The sequence below is a fragment of the Phyllobates terribilis genome, unplaced genomic scaffold (assembly GCF_046119375.1).
Source record: "Phyllobates terribilis strain yellow unplaced genomic scaffold, ASM4611937v1 Scaffold_5254__1_contigs__length_53069, whole genome shotgun sequence".
NCBI lineage: Eukaryota > Metazoa > Chordata > Amphibia > Anura > Dendrobatidae > Phyllobates > Phyllobates terribilis.
Window position 1 is genome coordinate 20,892 of NW_027368002.1, and position 19,102 is coordinate 39,993.

At 36.7% G+C, this 19,102-nt stretch overlaps 1 protein-coding gene across 1 annotated transcript; it reads left to right on the plus strand.

Annotated features, from left to right (window-relative positions):
• Nucleotides 1–15,464: 15,464 nt before the first annotated feature.
• Nucleotides 15,465–18,857, plus strand: LOC141249949 (uncharacterized). The gene is made up of 6 exons (XM_073669831.1): nt 15,465–15,581; nt 16,566–16,774; nt 17,497–17,652; nt 18,331–18,516; nt 18,584–18,762; nt 18,838–18,857. The coding sequence occupies exons 1-6, from the start codon at nt 15,465–15,467 to the stop codon at nt 18,855–18,857; spliced, it is 867 nt and encodes a 288-aa protein (XP_073525932.1).
• The last annotated feature ends 245 nt before the right edge of the window (nt 18,858–19,102 follow it).

The window sequence follows — 19,102 nt, forward strand, 5'->3', positions numbered from 1 at the left end:
ATATATTACATAAAATATTTCACTAAAGATAAAACAATGCAATATGTGTCTTATGATTTATTTTTTATGTTATTTAAAATTGAATCCATTTTTGTGATGGATTTTGTACAAAAAAACTTTTACTAAATAAAGTAATTATATTAATATATTTTTCTATAAATATAAAACAATGCAATATGTATTTCATAATTTATTTATTTTATTATATTAAAATGAATAATGATATATTTTTACATATTTTATAATTACTTAATTATTTTCTGTTTCTATTTTTAAGATAGATTTTATACTTATTTCATTGTTTTTCATGTTTTAGGGGTAAATATCTTTGATGTTTAATTTTTATTGTGTAAGATATATTGATATTGTAATTTAAGATCTAACTTTAGGATCCACATATATAGTATTTCTCCGTCAATTAAATAACAAATTTGATATGTATATCTAATTATAAATTAATAGCTATTATTATATAAATTATAAATTCAGATACATGTCATTCTATTAAAATTTTCTAATTTCCATGAATGGCTATTAATACAAAAATATGGCTTATAATATGATTTTCAACATTATTTGATATAAATTATATCTAACATTCTTTATCATTCATTAATCAAACCACGTGCATGGCACGGGTAATCAACTAGTTTTTATCTATAAGCAAATATATTGGAGAAAAACAACTTCCAAAGCATCTTCAAATCTACAACACGTTATCAGCACGAGAGTCAAAATACTAATTGAGTGAGGGGATATCATCAAGGTATAAGGAATGCTTGTTTGAAAAATTTCAAAGTGGTTTTAAGGAAATCATGTCATTTAAAAATTATGCTCTTTAGTTGTCCAAAATGGGATATTCTATATCAAAAATTCATAAAACATGATAAATCCTTTTTACTATTTCATAGCTCGATTATATGAAAGAAAATAATCAAAAGGATTTCACAAAAGAAATTTTCAAGCTCTCGGTATTTTATTAGACCCGAAAGGATATTACAAGAAAATTGAGTTTTACATCCGAAATCAAAATAAAAACCCTAGCTTACATGAGATTTAAACTAAAACGATTTTACATGCCTTCTCGTGTGATCTTCCGCATTAAACTCGATTTGTATTCTTAGATCTAATACGTTTTTTTTTACCAAAAATAGAAACATGCTGTTAGATCTAAAGCAAGATACAAACAAGATACTAGATTTACTTACCTCACTTGATTTCTCGTCTTAAGCTCTTCTAAAAAAAATCCTTGATTTTTATAGTGGAACCAAAATTATGAGAATAATCATGATAATCATGATTGTAGATCGTGTGATTTGAGTACCTTAATCTAACTAAAGACTGTACCTTTTGTGTGGGAGAAGATTAAGACCTTTAAGAACAATGATTACCAAAACGATTTTTCCTTTATTGATTCTACTAGGGCTTACAACTTCAAGGCGAACACACAATTCTTAGTTCGTGTCTAAACTCTCCTAGATATTGCCTTAACCCTAAAACAATAAAGATAACCTCTTCGAACGAACAACCTTTTCTAAAATAATAACCTAATCTATTTATACTAAAGACATAACCGTCAGGAACTAATCTACAAAAAGCTAGACAAAAACAATAAATAAAATAACAAATCATAACTGAATATCCAATATAACAAAGTAGCTCTAACAACCTAGATTACGGATCTAGGATATCTCTGATAAATCTATCTTTCCTCTTATAGTAGCTTAAAGACTCCCTTCCTTTCACTCGGTTTCCTTAAGCGCGTCACTCCTTCTATCGTTTGGAACTTCTTATCGCTCTGTTCCCTAACTCCATTAATCGGTTCTCTTGCTCTGTACTTGGTTCCCTTCATTCTGGTGAAGCACTTTGAGCGCTTTGCTTCTCGCTTCAGCTTTCTAACTTAATCTTGTTAATTTCTTTGCTCCAATTACCTAATTTGCTCGAAGGCCTATTGTTATCTTGCAAAACTCACTCAAGGTATATGTTAGTATACAAAGATGTTTGTTATCATTAAAACTGAGAGATAATAAGTTATAGATACTAGTAGCTAGTTCCTATAACAAACAATTTCCCCCTTTTTAATGATGACAAATATAGAATCCTGACATAGATATAAAAGTTTAGCCAAGAACACTGAGAAAGAGATAGGTTTTGATTCCCCCTTAACCTGTGAACAACTCGTATATATCGCCCTTTGAACTTACCACAAGGGTTATTCCCCCTTAGTCAAATATCTCCTATGCATGTATTATTCCCTCCTTTGACATCAATTAAAAAGTCAAGCTTAATGTTGACCAACGGAAACTAAGTATAATGAGTGCGTGCTCTCTAGAGGAATGGGTAAGTGATGCATAAGAAAAAAATAAGTAAAACACATCTCAATACGAACTAGAGCAAGCATGTATTCAATCAAAGGCATACTTTATATTATATTAAGCACACAAAAGACATGTAAAAAGAGCAAAATACATAGATATTTTGAGGAGCTTTTGGATTTCTAAGGGAGTCCTTAGCTGCTGAGAACGAGCAATGATTCACTTCCATTTATATTCATCTTCGTAGTTGCTCATATGGTCTTCTTTGAGTGGACCTACCATGAGTGCCTTAATGTGAAGGAGATGCCAGTCAATCATTCTGCGAAGAACGACCATGTGCTTATTCAGTTGAAGTACAAACTCTAGTGTGCGCAGCTGGACTAGTGTCCCAAGCTGCGGGAAGACACAGTTGTTTTGGTAAACGATGTAGGTGGATATGGTCCTACGCGCTCGTGGAATGGCCAGAAACGGAACAATTATCACTGTATAGAGACCAGCCGGAACAACAAAAAAGATGGAGACCTCGTGACCCACTACAAAATCCCGGATCCACCACCATGGACATGCTAACAACATTAACTAAGAATCTCACTACACGTGTCCATGCCACAAAGGCAAGCATCAAGAATCTCGAGGTGCAAATAGGCCAATTAGCGCAGACAGTGTCCACCCTGATTTAGAATCAGTCAAATTCACTGCCATCTCATACCGTGGTGAATCCAAGCAAGAACACAGTGAACCAGAACGTCAGGACTATCAGCACAATGATATTGCGAAGTGGTCGGAATCTAGAGGAAACATCAAAGGGAGAGCCTAAGGCTGAGAATTCGTCAGTGGTGCGACCATGCCAGGAGACGCGCACCCGCGCCAGCGACCCTGCGGATAGGTGCAACCGCGCACCATAGCCGCGCGTCCGCACAACCACACCTGAGGGAGTGCGCGACCGCTTTCTGCACCAGAAACTTTTTCAGAAACTTCGGCACGATCTTGCCCAAATCCGTGCAACCGTGCCGCCCCACCTGCAGACCGGCGCGCACCCCACTATCACGCGCCTACGCCACCTTTTCTGCTGAGAACGAGCTGCCTCCAGTGCTGAACTCCAAGGAAGGTAATCCGGATGATGAAGAGGACGAGATAAATGATCCTCGAGGTGATTTCAGGCTCCAATAAAGTAATTATGTGCTGCCCAACTTCCCTCCACTTGACTCACTAAAACCCCCGACTCCCTTTCCAGAGGCATTGAGAGATACTAGACAACCGGAGAACAAAAAAGAGCTGTTTGAGACATTTAGCAAGTGTGCATTGAATATCCCTCTATTGAAGCTAATCAAGAGCATCCCGCGGTACGCGAAATATTTGAAGGAGTTGTGCGCAGTCAAGAAGAAGCAGAAGATGAAAGGGAACAACAAGGTCACGGTAGGAGAGAGAGTTTCAGTCATTTTTTAGAAGCGTATGCCCACCAAGTACAGTGACCCAGGTATGGTTAGTATTCCTTGTAGTATTGGTGATACTAATTTTGAGAAGGTTATTTTAGACTTAGGTGCTGCTATTAATGTCATTCCTTACTCTCTGTGCAATATTATAGGACTAAAATCTCTGCATGAAACTAATATTTTAATTCAATTGACTGATGGGTCCACTGTTCGTCCTAGGGGGTAGTAGAGAATGTAATAGTGATGGTCAATAGGTTAGTTTATCCTACGGACTTTTATGTGCTAGATATGGAAAATGATAGGAGAGCTTCACCTATACTATTAGGAAGACCATTTATGAGGACAACATGCACTAAGGTAGATCTAGGTAAGGGGACTTTGTCTTTAGAGTTTGATGGTGATGTGGTGAGTTTTGATTTGTTTGAGGATACAGAGGACTCTATAGAGGATTTAGCATGTGTTTTTGCTATTAAGGTGATTGATCCCGCTAGGGATGTTGATAGTACTGAGATGTGTTTGGTCGATGGGCCCCCTATGTTAATTTTAGAGGGAGACAAGTTTCCCCTCCTTCTCCTATTATACAGGTACCAAGAGTTTCAATTATGTTACCTTCGGGGCATTACATAGAGAAGAAGGGATGGTATGACAAGGGGATGAGAAAGATAAAGAGAATAAAGCAATACTATATAAGGAAGGATGATTTGGCCCTCAAGGGGCCTAACATTGGGTGACAGAGAGCAAGAAGTCGGGCCTATGACTTTTAACCAAAGGCACTGTCCAAGAGGCAACCCGTCAAAAGAGGTAATTTTCCACTTCCATCTATCTTGTACCTTTGTTCTTTATTTCATAATAGGGACATTGTGTAGTTTAAGTGTGGGGGAGGGAGTTATCTCAACTATTCTTTTTTTTTGAATTTCTAAGTATTTTTGAATTTTTATAGTCAGTTATCATATTTTCCCCCTAATTGATACTCTGTGGACTTCTATAGTGCTGCATGGATTTTGGATCTGTTTACTATGCTTTAGATGTTAATATTGCAATTATGTATGATGATAATATGATTGATCAAATTGAGGACTTTGACTTCAGCATGTGGATTATGATTAGGACACATTAGGACCAATATTAAGATTGCGATTTCACCATCTCATCTCTAGTTTTTCCATATTATTATTATTATTTTTGCGTCCGTCCTTTTTCATTACCAATTGAATAAAAAGGTAGTGAACTCCTAGTGAAATGATCCGGAAGAGCACGTGATCTTCGTGGTGTGAAAGATCACTCTGGGTTCGATCCTCCATGGCTAAGAAAGTAAAGAGTTTCATTAGTTGGCCTGACCGTAAGACGGACGGGACCGATACCTAAATAATGATCTTAAAAGAAGAAAAATAGTGAAAATGCATGAATAGGATGAAAAGAAGCAATAAAAAGTTACATGTGGTATTACTTGAGTTGAGTTGTGGTTTTTTGTATGCTTTTGAGGGTATTGGAGCTTGTGAAGTCTTCTCATAGATTATGAATCATGTTAGGAAAAGAATTTGCCATTTACTTGATCTTGTGTTATCATCCTTCACATATTACTTGGATAGAAACATCTTTTGCATAGTTTGGAGATTCATGATTAGTGAATTTGCGTAGGATAAGCATAGTTCAACTTTGGTGAATGATTAATTCCATTGTTGGGTTAGTTTAGAGTCTTATTGAGTCTTGCATTGTTTTTGAGATTTCTAGTAGAGTCGGAGTCTACGTCCGTGCCTTGATGATTGCAGGTACTTAAGAGCTGAAGTGTTGATTCGACGACAACTATTGTCAAAGTCTTCCATACTCGCTGAGATCACCAAGTAGTTAGTTGTAGCTTACTCGAGGATGAGCAAGGTCTAATTTTGGGGGTGTTTGATAGGAGACATCTAGTATGGCGCAACAAGTGTTCATTAGCATCATTTACGTGTGATTTGGCATGACTATGGAGCATATTATTGTGATCCGGACCTAGCAGAGAAAAGGTGTTATCTACAAGGATTACAGACATTCGAGGAGAAGATTGCCAAGGGGACGAAGCATGATCGTGCACACACGGGCATAGTTGCGCAAGACTACAAAGTGCATGATGCAACCGCGCCACTGTTCACGGAGGAAAGTATCAAGCTCAAGTTAGACGCGACCGCACTGACACATGCGTGACCGCGACCGTGTTGGGCCGAGAAACCTACTAGTTCCTTCTTCACCGAGATTCACTTTGGGTTTTGGACTTACTTCCTAATGGAGCTCGGACTGGGCCTTTTTAGATTATTCTTCTATTGTTAGGTTAATAAATATAGGGTATGAGTTGTGCCTTCACTTTATCTTGTATTTTTCTAGTTTTGAGTTTTACGTAGTTTTAAAATGAGGCAGGAGTAGTTCCATTTACTTTGTTCAACTTGTGAAAGCCATCAGATGAATTGATTGTAAGACTTCTATCATTGATTCTTAATTATATCATAGTTGTTGCATCTCTCTTGATTATAATTGTTAATTGAATGTGATTTCCCTGTCTGGCTTGATCAACTAGGTAGAATAAGTCTATTCAATCTTCTAGGTCTGACTTGTCCGAGTTGGAGAGTCTTATTATTAGGTAGCAAATCAATACATGACCTAGTTGAGATTGTCATTGTAGGGAGATGTGTTCATGTGTTCAATATCATCCTTGAGCTAATGGTACTGCATGCTCCTATTTATTCCTGAGTTCATTGCTGCTTAACTATTAAATCTTGATAGTTTCAGGGTTGTAGTTAAGTAAGGGCTATTAGGACTAGTTGGAATATTAACTATGGGTTAGGACAACTATAAGGATATAAAGATTAGGATGAACCCGAATAGTAATTAAGAAGTCAATGATCAATCAATCATTCTGTTAGATGGATACTTGTTGAGCAAGGTGCTTTCCCATAACTGCTTTCAAATCAATCATTAGTTTAGTTTCATTAAATCATTTTCCTCCTTTTGATTATAATTAAGTTGATTAGATTAATTACACAAGAATTGAATACCTGATTCCATGTGGGATCGACCCTTTCTTGCTACTCTGTTAGTTAGAGTAGCTAGTTAAGCAATTATTATTTTGACTGGGCATAATGACGCTCGTCACCTACCTAACAGAAAATGATAGAATTTGCTCTTGTGAATGTACCCATAGAAGAATGGGCGCGTGGAACTAATGTAGAAGAAGAGATACCCTAACCTTCCTAGCTGGTAGAAAACCTCCACAACAAACAGAACAACCTTGGTTGCAAAGAAAAACAATTAGGGTCAGGGGCGTGATCAACAACCAAACAAACAATTAACTTAGATAGAGTTCCCACAAACCCATTATGTGGCCCAACTATTCCCAGATCCCCTAGACAGAGGAATACCTGCAAATGGTGCAAAAATCAGAAGACAAACACTTACAACATTGTCGATTATAAAGGTTACGACTTCCCAAACCAACAATTGGTCTTCCTCCCTCCTCCAGCCGGTGCTCCTCCCAACGTGATAGCCTTCTCTTCCGTAAATGGTTGCATAGGGATGATATCAAGGGAACCGATCCATGGAATGGTGAGTCAGTGACAAGCTAGAAGGGCCTCCAACGCACCCAGACCAGAAAATCGCTCGTCCCGTCCTCAGTGTCAGCATCGGAAGAAAACCCTCTCACCACCTCATCTTTATAGAGAAAGATCTGCCAAAAGGAATACTGCCTACTTTCGACCCACTAGTCATTTAGGCACAAATCGACTAAAAAATGGTAAAGAGGATCTTGATAGACGCAAGGAGCTCGACCAACATTCTCAATTGGGACGCCTTCAAATAACTAGGGATCGACCCTGAAGAGTTACGACTAACAATCTCATTCGTGGTACTTTCTCCGACGAGTGAGTATCGTAGATGGGAAATTCACTTGACCATGATTATAGAAGGTCCAGAATTTATCTAGATGGTCGAGGAGATCGATTTCTCAGTTATCAGAACGTCCCCAGCATAGGTCGTGTATCCCTCTACCGATTTTAGGCGCTACCTCACGGAATGGGAACGATCAGGGGAGACCCCTTCGGGTCGAGAATTCAACACAACGGCATCAACCTCCCTCAACACCATGAATGAGCGCCTAGTCCCAAAAGAAATGACCGAGTCGGAAGAAGAACAAGAAGAGTTAGAAGTAAGAAACAAGGAAGAGATCTTAGCCATAGAAGGAGATAAACACACCATAACCCCCTTCAAAAAAGAATCCGAGAAGCTATATTTCAAGGATGTGTTATCAGCAGCTACTCACGGTGTTATCAAAGAATTGCTTGCAGGCTCTCGAGATGTCTTTGCTTAGACTCTTATAAATCTAAAGGATTCCTGCCTACATTCATGTCTTATTCTCTGAATGTCTCCCCAGAGGCACGACCGATTTTGAAAAGAAGAGAAACAAGAAGGTGGAGCCCGTAGGGAGGTAGACAAGTTGATAAGGATGGTTTCATTCATGAATCCCAGTACCAGAAAATGGATGGCCAACATAGTCATGGTATAAATTAGGAGAATGGTAAGTGGTAGATAATGCATGGATTTCATTGTCTTGAACAAGGAGTATCTAAAGACAGCTACTCGCCCCCCCGCCATCGACCAACTGGTAAACTCTACTACTGGTCATGAAGCCTTAAGTTTCCTTTATGTATATTCCGGTTATAATCAAGTCAAAATGAATATACCCTACCAAGAGAATAACTCCTTCATTATCGAGCGAGATAGCTACTGCTACACAGTGATGCCACTTGGGCTCAAGAATGCGGCTGCCACCTTTCAGCGCCTAGTGGGCAAGATTTTTTGCCCGCTGATCACATATGTAGTAGAGGTCTACGTGGATGATAAAGTTGTAAATAGTCAAAAGAAAGAGGACCCTCCGACTGATCTGATGAACGTCTTTGATACTCTGGCCCTCTGTCCTCCACGAAATGAACTTGAACCATGAAAAATGTGTGTTCAAAGTAAAGTTAGGGAAATTTCTAGGCTTTTTAGTCAGCTCCCAAGGATAGACGTCAATTTGTGAAGGTATAAGCAATCTAGGCAATGACACCCACCCAAAACCAATATGAAGTACAAAAGCTGGTCGAGTCAGTCAATTACCTCAACCTCTTATGCTAAGCTATCAGAAAGGAGATTGCCTGTCTTCAACACCCTAAGAAAGCCTTAAGCTTTGAGTGAATGCCTACTTGTCAGTAATCCTTTGACGATGTGAAAAGGCATCTAGCATCACTGCCAACTCTAGTCATCCCTTTGCCTGGAGAAGAATTGAAACTCTATATAGATATTTGGGAGCAAATCTTTAAGCACTTTGCCAGACAAAAAACCTAATATATTTTGTGAGCAATTCTCATAAACATCCAAGACACTGTCTTCATCTAACATGTATATTGTTTTGCACTTGATCTCTGCAACTCTTCTGACTTCAACTTCTGAATTTTAATCTGGCTCTTCTCTTTACTTCAGCTCCATAACATCCAAAACATTGTAATGATCATCAAATAATGCAAATACGTATCTCAAGTCCAGATCACACAATTTCTACTAAACTACTCCAAAATCCTATAAAAAAAAAAATGTTAAAATATACTGGATGGGCTAGAGCACATCATATATTGTTCTTAGCATTTATTTATGTACTTTAATAAATATAGTTTATATAAAAATTGTTTTTAGGCTTTTTAATAGCACTTTCTTTGCGGGGTCGTTTTATAGGTAGATAAACAAATTGCTATGCAAACAAGGCAAGACTTAAGGTCTTGATCTTTTTTAATTCCTAACTTCATTAAATCCTATTAATTAGAATATAGCAGAAGTAAGGGTCGAACCCGCATGAGACATCAACTTATTTAAACTTTTCTAGAGCAAATCATTTAAGAAACAAAGGGGTTTTGGTTGATTAAACTAACTAACAAAAATAACGAAAAGAATGATTTATAAAACTATTTAAATTGATTCTTATCAAAGAAAATTCATGTTATTTGGTTGATGAATATCATTGTAATTCCTAAAGAACACATAACCTAGCATATTTGACCCTACTCCTATACGACAAGTATCTAGCACCTCAAACCGAGCATACTAAACCTAACCAAATTGATTAACTATAACGAATGCCTATAGTTCAAATCAATGGAAGAAATAAGCTAAGAGCACTAGGGAATAGACATTTTGTGAATAGCCTAAAATGCAGTTCTCTACACTAAGACTTAGTTCAAACCGAATCTAAGTGTTCATGCTTGTTTCAAAGGAATAAATCAAGACGATCGCCATTAATTTATCCTAACAATTATGAATAAAGTCTTTAATCCTAGGTGACCAATATAGCAATAAAATACATAATTCAATAGACAATAATCTCAGAGAAAAACAATCAAATCATGCTAATAAACCGAAATTACTCAAATCATTGAACCAAATAACAATTCAATGCTTCACTAAGAAATTGGGGCTTAGCCCTCCATAGAAAGGTTCATAAAGATGAAACAATTAAGAAACATACTAAACTTTGGAAGAAAGCTAAAACATCCAAGAACAATATTGTAGAACGATGAAAAGGAGAAACCCTAAACAACGTACTAAGCGATAGAATAAAAGTGATAGTGATAGCCTAAAATGATAGAATCTTGCCTTTATAAAGTCCCAACCTAAAAGAAATAACAAAAACAATAAAATTTGAAAAATAACATATAATTTCATCCAAGATTGTAACTGAAAAGATAGGAAGAAAAGACTAATCCGTTTAACACATTTTGAGATCGACGGGTGTCAATGACTTCTATGTTGCCTCATACTAAATCCACATCGGCGGGCGCCGATGAATGTGCCGCAACCGCCGATGAGGTCTCTGCTAGTTATTGCCTTCTTGAGCCCGTTTTGCACCTCTGATGTGCGTGTCTGCATCTTCACTCTTCCTATGCTCCTCGTTGCCTCTAATAAGCTCCAAAATCGACCAAATAAGACATATATCGTCGAATAAAAATTTGGACTAAATATGCCGAGAAAGCCCATAAATGAAGTGAAATGATGTTAATTCCATGCTTATAGGCGCATCGTAGACATGCCTATCACTTTTCTGCAAGGATCCATCCGTAATTTGTCAACATTTGCACGGGATCACCCGTTATATAAAAACTATTTAAACGCATCTAATTATCGTAGTTTTATTACTATGAGCCACGAGCCACCCATGGACCAGTTTCCATCAAAAACTATGTTAAAAATGGTAAAATACACCAGTCATTTGTTTGAATTTGCATGGAAAAACCCGTACTATAAAAATTATTTAAACACACACAATTATAGTATTTTATTACCATGAGCCACCCATGGACGAAATCCGTCAAAAACATTTGTTAAAAATGGTAAAACGCCATTTTACCCTCTTCATTTATAAAATTACAAAAAATAACTATCCCTAACCTCTCTCTATGAAAACACATGATTCACAGGATAAGTCCATCTTTTAAAAACCTTTTTGATTTCTCCCTCTTCTTGGCAGTGCTCGCTTTCATCCCACTCTGAGGAGTCTCTTCTATAACCTTCAAATTCAGTTTCCCCAACTTCAACTTGTGAAACCTAATCCTACTCGGCGACTCTCACCTATAAGATGGCGTTGTCGGCCTCACTCTAGGCACCGCCGTTCCCACCAGAAATTCCAGCACCGTGATTTACAACTCCCCTATTCAGTTCTTCGATCCCTATCCAACACCACAACTTCTTTCTCCACCCCCTTTTCGTTCTCCATTGCCAATCTCAACCCAGCATCTTCCGGTGACGATCTCTCATTATTTCTCTTCCTTGATAACGAAATCCTAGAAAGCCTTGATGAGTTCCTCAGACTTGTTTACTCCTTTACGTTGAAGAAGAACCAGTTCATTGTAGTCAGTTTTCCAAAAATCCCACCTAGGTGCTAGTCACCTCTCCACCGCCGAGCACCCCGCCTAGCATTTCATAGTATAATAAGATCTATGATTTTTACGAAAGTGGTATTTAAAAAAAAATTATAGTGAATTTCTAGTTTTGTTGTAAGATAAAAAGGTTTATAATCGAATGTACAATTGAATCCTAATATAACTTGATTGACAATAATAAATTTGGAGATCATGTGTTCAAGAAATATCATGGATGCTTGATTATTTGTAATCCGTCTAGTCTCACATAGGCTCCCCTGCCTTACCGCCTAGGTACTAGGTCTTCCCTCACTGCCAGGATAATCCTAGAGTTTTTAGAACATTGGTTGCGGTCGAATTTAATGCTAGACTCTATGAGCACTTTGACAATCCAAACAACAATCACGTCGGTTTGGATATTGAGAGCTTGATTTTAGCTAAAAATTGTGAATCTAAAGTCTTATGAAGTCGATTTAAAGAACGGAAAATACATCAATTCTTGGATCGATTACAAGAATGACAACATGAAGCTCATGGTTTTCGTGAGAAAATTCGGGTCTAAACCCAAATCCCCTGTTTTGAAGGTGAATGTCGATCTTTCTGTTCCCCTCATGGAGTTCATGTATCTAAGGTTTTCAAACTCCACTAGAGGAAGTACCGAGCTTCATAAGATTGAGCATTACAACTTTCAAACATTCGAGTTTTCTCCTTTTTGACCGAGACCACGTAATGTGTCCGATAGTGTTGTGATTGTAATCCCCCAAATCCCCAGAACTAGAGCTAAAGCTGATAAGAAGAGGGTCATATTGGATACTGGGACTATTGTTCCTACATTTTATTGTGCTTTAATGGTGTGGGAGGTTAGAAATAGTTAGTTTTTGTTATTTTTAAAATGAAGAGGGTAAAATGGTCTTTTTATCATTTTAATAGATTTTCTGATAGACCCCATCAATCGGTGGATCGTGCTAATAAAACGATAAATGGGTGTATTCAAATAATTTTGGATATAACGGGTAGTTCCATGCAAATTTTGACAAATAATTGGTGGTCTATTATCATTTTAAAAGTTTTTTTACAGATTTAGTGCATGAGGTGACTCGTGGTAATAAAACTATGATAATTGGGTATGTTTTTGATATAACGGGTGTTCAGTGCAAATTTTGGCATAATAACGGGTGACTCCCTGAAAAAACCATTATTTTATAGGGGTATTCTGGTGAGAACGCTCCTTCAAGTGAATGAGAATGGCTTCCCACCATTCATCATTTCCCAATGTAACCGACCATGTTATATCTCCTTTCTTCTTCTTCCTCCCACCCCTACTGATGAGTTGCAACTGCTCCGACCTGCCACCTCTTTCGCCGCTACCGATACTCCTTATACGCCCCCTCCATCCATCCCCGACCTCCTACCTCTTTTTCATTGCTCCATCGGCCTCCTCTCATTGCTCCTCTGTTCGTAGCCGGATTTCGATGATTCAAGAGTCAAATTCTATTGATTCGGGTACAAGGAATCTGATTGTATGGTTAAATTTGTAAAAATGTGGACTCAAAATTAATCGACTTACCCTTATTAACGAGTTATCCTAGTAAGAGTTGAATCAACATCGTTCGAAATCAGATTTTAATAATTCAAAAGCTGAACTCCACTAACTTGGCTACAATGGATCTGATGTTGTAGTTAATTTGAGAAAAGAGGACTTGAAGAAATACTTGCAAAAAATATTTGCACAACACACAAAAGTATCTACATGAAGCAAATAAATATTTTCACAAATTATTTGCATTTAAAATGTTTATACAAAGCAACCAAATACACGCACACAACAACAAAGAATCTGCATCCCAAAACTTGTGAAAAAATCTGCACATTATTCAAAAACATATGTACATTACTCATATATATTTGCACTCGAAGAAATACTTGTTACAAAAAATTTGCAGAATACACAAAAGTATTTTTACAAAAATAAAGAAATACTTGCACAAAACAACCAAATACATGCACATAGCAACAAAGAATCTGCATAAAAAAACTTCTGAAAATATCTGCACATTATTGAAAAATATCTGCACATTATTCAAAAAAATCTACACATTACTCATGTATATTTACAGATCCACTAGATCTACTTGCACATTCGAACAAAATAATCATTACATTGTTTATATATATTTGAACTTTCATCAGATTTGATTGCACATTCTCTAAAAGTATAAGCAGATTCCCCATATGTATTTTCGCACTCAACAAATTTAAGTTTTATAAAGAAAGTGCAAATGATTTACGTGAAATTACAAACAAATTAGCAAAAGTGCAAGATAAAGTGGAAATGAATTAAGAAGAGAAAATGCAAATAGTGTAAACGAACTTGCAAATGGATTAATAAGGTAGTGCAATATTTAAGTGTGCAGGCGAATTAGTAAATTGTGCAAGTGGATCCGTGACGACACTCCAGTAGTCGACGACGGTACGATAATCGATGGTATTTCAACGACGACACTCTAATCAGTGTTTTAAAAAGCGCTAGGCGGGTGCTAGGCGGTGAGGGGAGGCCTAGCGCCTAGGCGTCTAGGCGGATCAATATTATAACACTTATTTGTTATATTTTAATATAATTTCCTTATATGAAAAACTAAATTGAATATCTTCATTCATAATTTTGATAATAATTCATAATTTTAACTATGTGATTTTAATATAATCATATAATTTATCAATTAATCATCTAAAATCCATAGACTTTATAGTATTCAGCATAAAGAAGATCTACAAGACCACAATAAGCAAAAACATACAGTTTTCAACACATGTTTCAACGTAAGTAATATTAAATAATTATTCATAAGTCATAGTCGCAGTCGCAGGTTCTTAGCAGACGTTGGTCGCAGTTCGAGGGCGAGGGACAGGGAGATCCGAACAAGGGTGAGAGGTGGGAGGAGAGGTGAGGTAAGGTGAGGTGAGAGGCAATCGGTGGGACGAGAGGTGACGACATGAAAAGATGGAGGTGTGAGGTAGTATGGACGACAAAGTTCTCAGTTAAGAGGGAGAGGGGTGAGAGGCGGAGGCGTGGGACGAATGAGAGGATGAGATTGATTTTTAACTTTTAACCTAAATTAGAACGCATATCCCTTTTAAAGAAAAGAACACATACCCCGCGTAGCCTCCTAGGAGGGCGATTTTTTTTCCATCGCCTATAAAAATAAGGAATAGCTCCTAGTCGGAACGTTATGGTGCCGCCTAGCACCTAGGCGCGTTTTTTAGAACACTAACTCTAATGGTCGACGGTGATCCTGAAATGACACTTCATTAATGGTCCGACGACTACATATCAACCCAAAATAATACTTAGACGATAACTTTTGTAATTAAAACACATGACTTTCATTGGAAGTCATATGAGAAACATTAATCCTCTTTAATCGAATGATTGTTAATTATTCTACAATTATCCTTATTTTATTTGATTGAATATAATAAATTACGTCGTGAGTTAAACTGGTGGCTTGTGAAAAAAAAAAACAATGGGAGTAGGCTTGTAATTGTTTACTCCTGGAGATCTCAAACCCCACCTTCACTTCGCCTCTCCATTCTCTTCTTCCCATAGATTTGATCCTTCCAAGTTATATCTGCCTTCTCTATCTCTCACCATTCCGATTGTAGTGCTTCTCGGATCTTCGTGTCTTCCTGCGCATCGATCGATACAATTTTCCGCTAATCGGTCGGAGCTGAATTTGGGCGACTCTGGACTGAGTATCAGTTGATGATTTGCGCTCTCAGATCGTTGCTTTCGAGTTGCTAAAGGAATGGATTCCTTCTTGGCGGATGGTGGTGCCTCACATGCTTGGCATTTCGCATACGCTGTTTATTTCGCATTCTTTTTCGTCGCCGCTAGATTCTTATTTGACAAGTTTATCTTCCGTGTAAGATTGCTCTCTTTTCCTTTTATGCTGGACTGTGTTGCTTTGATTACTCTGCTACACCGAAATTTATGGTGCTCGTAATTATTTGTGAGGGTCCTTGATCAGACTTGTTTGTGTTCAGGGTGGGGGTTTGATTAGTCCATTTGATTTTCAATGATTTTTTCAACTGTTGGGGAAAAAATTCATCATCCAATCAAGACCTATACCGGTTGACAAACGGTGGATGCATAGATCTAGGTGATACCAAACAAGTTTGACTTCACAATTTAGAATATTACCATTGCTAGAGACTTAAGATTGAAGACGTCATTAAAAAGTCATGTTTTTGGTCTTAAATGGTCTTTCTGCTATCATCTATGAGTCTGCTGTTCATCTATTTCAATGAGATATGGATAGGTTTCCTTGGATAAAGCTGTATATATTAAGCTGTGGTAGTTGAATGATTGGTCAATTCTATGACAATCACTTGCGTAATCCAGACTCATGCCATTTGATCCAATATTTAATACTTCTCTGTGTACTGTATATCTCTTCTTTATTGAGATTTGTCTGATCCATCTGAGGTTGGTGAAGAAAGCTACGTGAATCTTATGGCTGTAGTTAATTTATCTAAATTGAATGATGAAAGTATACAACTTTCATTGTAATTTCTGCCTCCCTCCTTCAGTAGTGGATATATTTTGTTAACTTATCCCATTTTTTTTGGTCAACTCTTTGATTGATTGTTCGTTTTCTTCAGATTAGTTACCAAGTAATGCATTAAGTGAAGACCATCAATCATGTTTACTAGATCATACAAGCCCTCAGGATTAAAACTGCTCAAAATAAGATTTTGAAATTCTTTCTACATAGGACCCTGACATTCAGGAAAGCCATCACAAATCTTTCATGAATGAACTACATTGTTCTGCTTTGAATGAAGATTTGTGTTCTATTTGTTATTCACTCTCAGTTAGTGTGACATTGACATCGCCTTTGTCTCAGAGGCTAGCCAAATGGATGTTAAGTAAAGGATCTGCTGAAGTCAAAATGGACGATGTAACCCGAGCCAAAATTGGGAAGTGTTCTGAGTCCATGTGGAAACTAACATACTATGCCACTGTTGAAGCATGTATTCTCCACTTTACCTTTCATGAACCATGGGTTATGAACACAAAGGAGTATTTCAAAGGGTGGCCAAATCAAGAAGTGATGTGAGTGACCAATGATTTTTTAATCTTTTTTTTTTTTAACTGGGCTAGCTAGGTATTATTAGGTTCTATGTAAATGAAGTGCCTGAAAATTATGATGTTCGTGAACTTTTATTAGATTTCTTCTTGTCAGATATTCTAATTTTTCGTTAGTCTGAAGATGAAGTAAAAAGAGAGTGAGGTAAAAAAATTCTCATATTTTGGAAGATTGAATGTGTTACTTGACAGGTTTTAGTGTTAAGAAATTGCTTTGTTTGCATTTGTACTCAATCTCTCACTTTCGTTAGTTTTCAAATGGAAATTAATTTAGGTCAACACATTCGATTTCTAGTTTAGATGATAGAGCATGTCAATCTTTCTTAATGCTTGGACTGTCATATAACTTCTGTAATTTTCTTTTGGTGGTATCTGATTTAGTTTGATTATTATGTTTGGATTCATTTATGAAGCCATATGGTTTTTATATTGTTCTCAATAGTTCCATATATTTCCTTTTTCTAGGGTCTCTCTGATCTACTCAACATGTTTGAATCAGTGAGAGTGTCCCTTCACATATATTCTTCATTTGGGAATACAGTTATCTCCTAGTTGCATTGGATGTCACCATGGGAATATAATTTGATGTAAAAGATTGATTAACTCTCATATGTTACTGGCATGAATTTGAGCACATTTATCAAAATTGTTATGATGCTTGAATTAATGTCTTCAGTTTCTCTATGTAGGCTCCCAGTGAAGCTTTATTACATGTGTCAATGTGGATTCTACCTCTACAGCATAGCTGCTCTTTTAGTATGGGAAACACGAAGAAAAGATTTTGCTGTGATGATGTCACACCATGTAATCACAGTTATCTTAATAGGTTATTCGTATATTGCAAGGTATCGTTCCTTCTTTATCTTTTGCATATAAGCATCAAGCCTTATTTCCCAAGCTTCTTTTACGCAAATTAAGGTAGAGTTTTCTTTCACTAAATAACCCTACTAAAGTGTCATTGAAAATGTAAAAAGCAATGTCTAGAGAAATAAAGTAGCTTTAAAATAATAATTACATAGTGATAAATGTGGTAAAATAAGGAAAAAGTTGGTAAAATGACATGTATTTATATCCAACAAAATTGCCCTAAAATGACATGTATTTGTACCGGAGGGAGTATTAAACAAGCAAAACTAATGAATTGTGCTTATAATGACAAGTTCTTTACATAAGTGGAGGGCTGTCATCCTGTCACAGTGTTACCATATTTTTCTTTTGAAAAAACTGTCATAAAATTCTGAGAAATATGAGAAATTTTGAAGTCTCCAAAGACATCTGCCATTGCAGTTTCTTATTTTATGTTTGTGGTTGCTGATGAAAATAAAAAAGTACAGCTTTCTACAGCCGCTACACTAAAAATGTAATGATGTAAACATCATGCGTTGTTTAAGTCTACAGAGTAATTCTACTGCAGATTAGATGTGATAACCATACACTGCGTTTAGCCTACGAATTTTTTTTCCTGCAAATTTAATATATTTCCACTTCCTTTGTTTATTATGTAATGTATGTTAATCTTTCAGGTTTTCCCGAATTGGATCCATCGTCCTTGCATTACATGATGCAAGTGATGTATTTATGGAAGCTGCTAAAGTATTCAAATATTCTGATTATGAACTTGCTGCTAGCGTTTGCTTTGGGTTCTTCGCCGTATCATGGCTCATTTTGCGGCTCATTTTCTTTCCTTTCTGGGTTATAAAAACATCAAGGTTTGTTTATTTTTCATGCTTCCCATCTATTTGACCTCATTCATCTCACGATTGACTTACAATGCAGCTATGATTTCAAATTTCACTTGAACCTCTGGGAGTCCTATCCCAAATCCTTGTATTACATCTTCAACACAATGCTGCTGATGCTCCTCGTGTTCCACATATACTGGTGGCTTCTTATATGCGCAATGATCATTAAACAACTCAAAAACAAAGGAAAAGTTGGTGAAGACATAAGATCTGGTAAGTTTTCGTTGCATTCTTCTGTATCAGTTTTATACTAGGAGATTTGAAAGGTATACTATAATTTTGGTACAGATTCAGAAGACGATGAATGATAGACAGCTAAGTGTTCTGTGACAACTATATTTAAATATTTAACCGTTGGAAGTCGTTTGACATGACAAGATCATTGGGAGGTTGCGAATTTTGTTACAAGATTTTGGCTTCTTTGTGAAATGGGTTTGTTGGGTAGAGAATTGGAGCAGGGCTTACATTGAAGCTCGTGGATAAATGTCTTGTTGTATAAATAGGGTTTTTGTATAACCATTTTTTATTTTATGAACATGATTTTCTTTTGGTT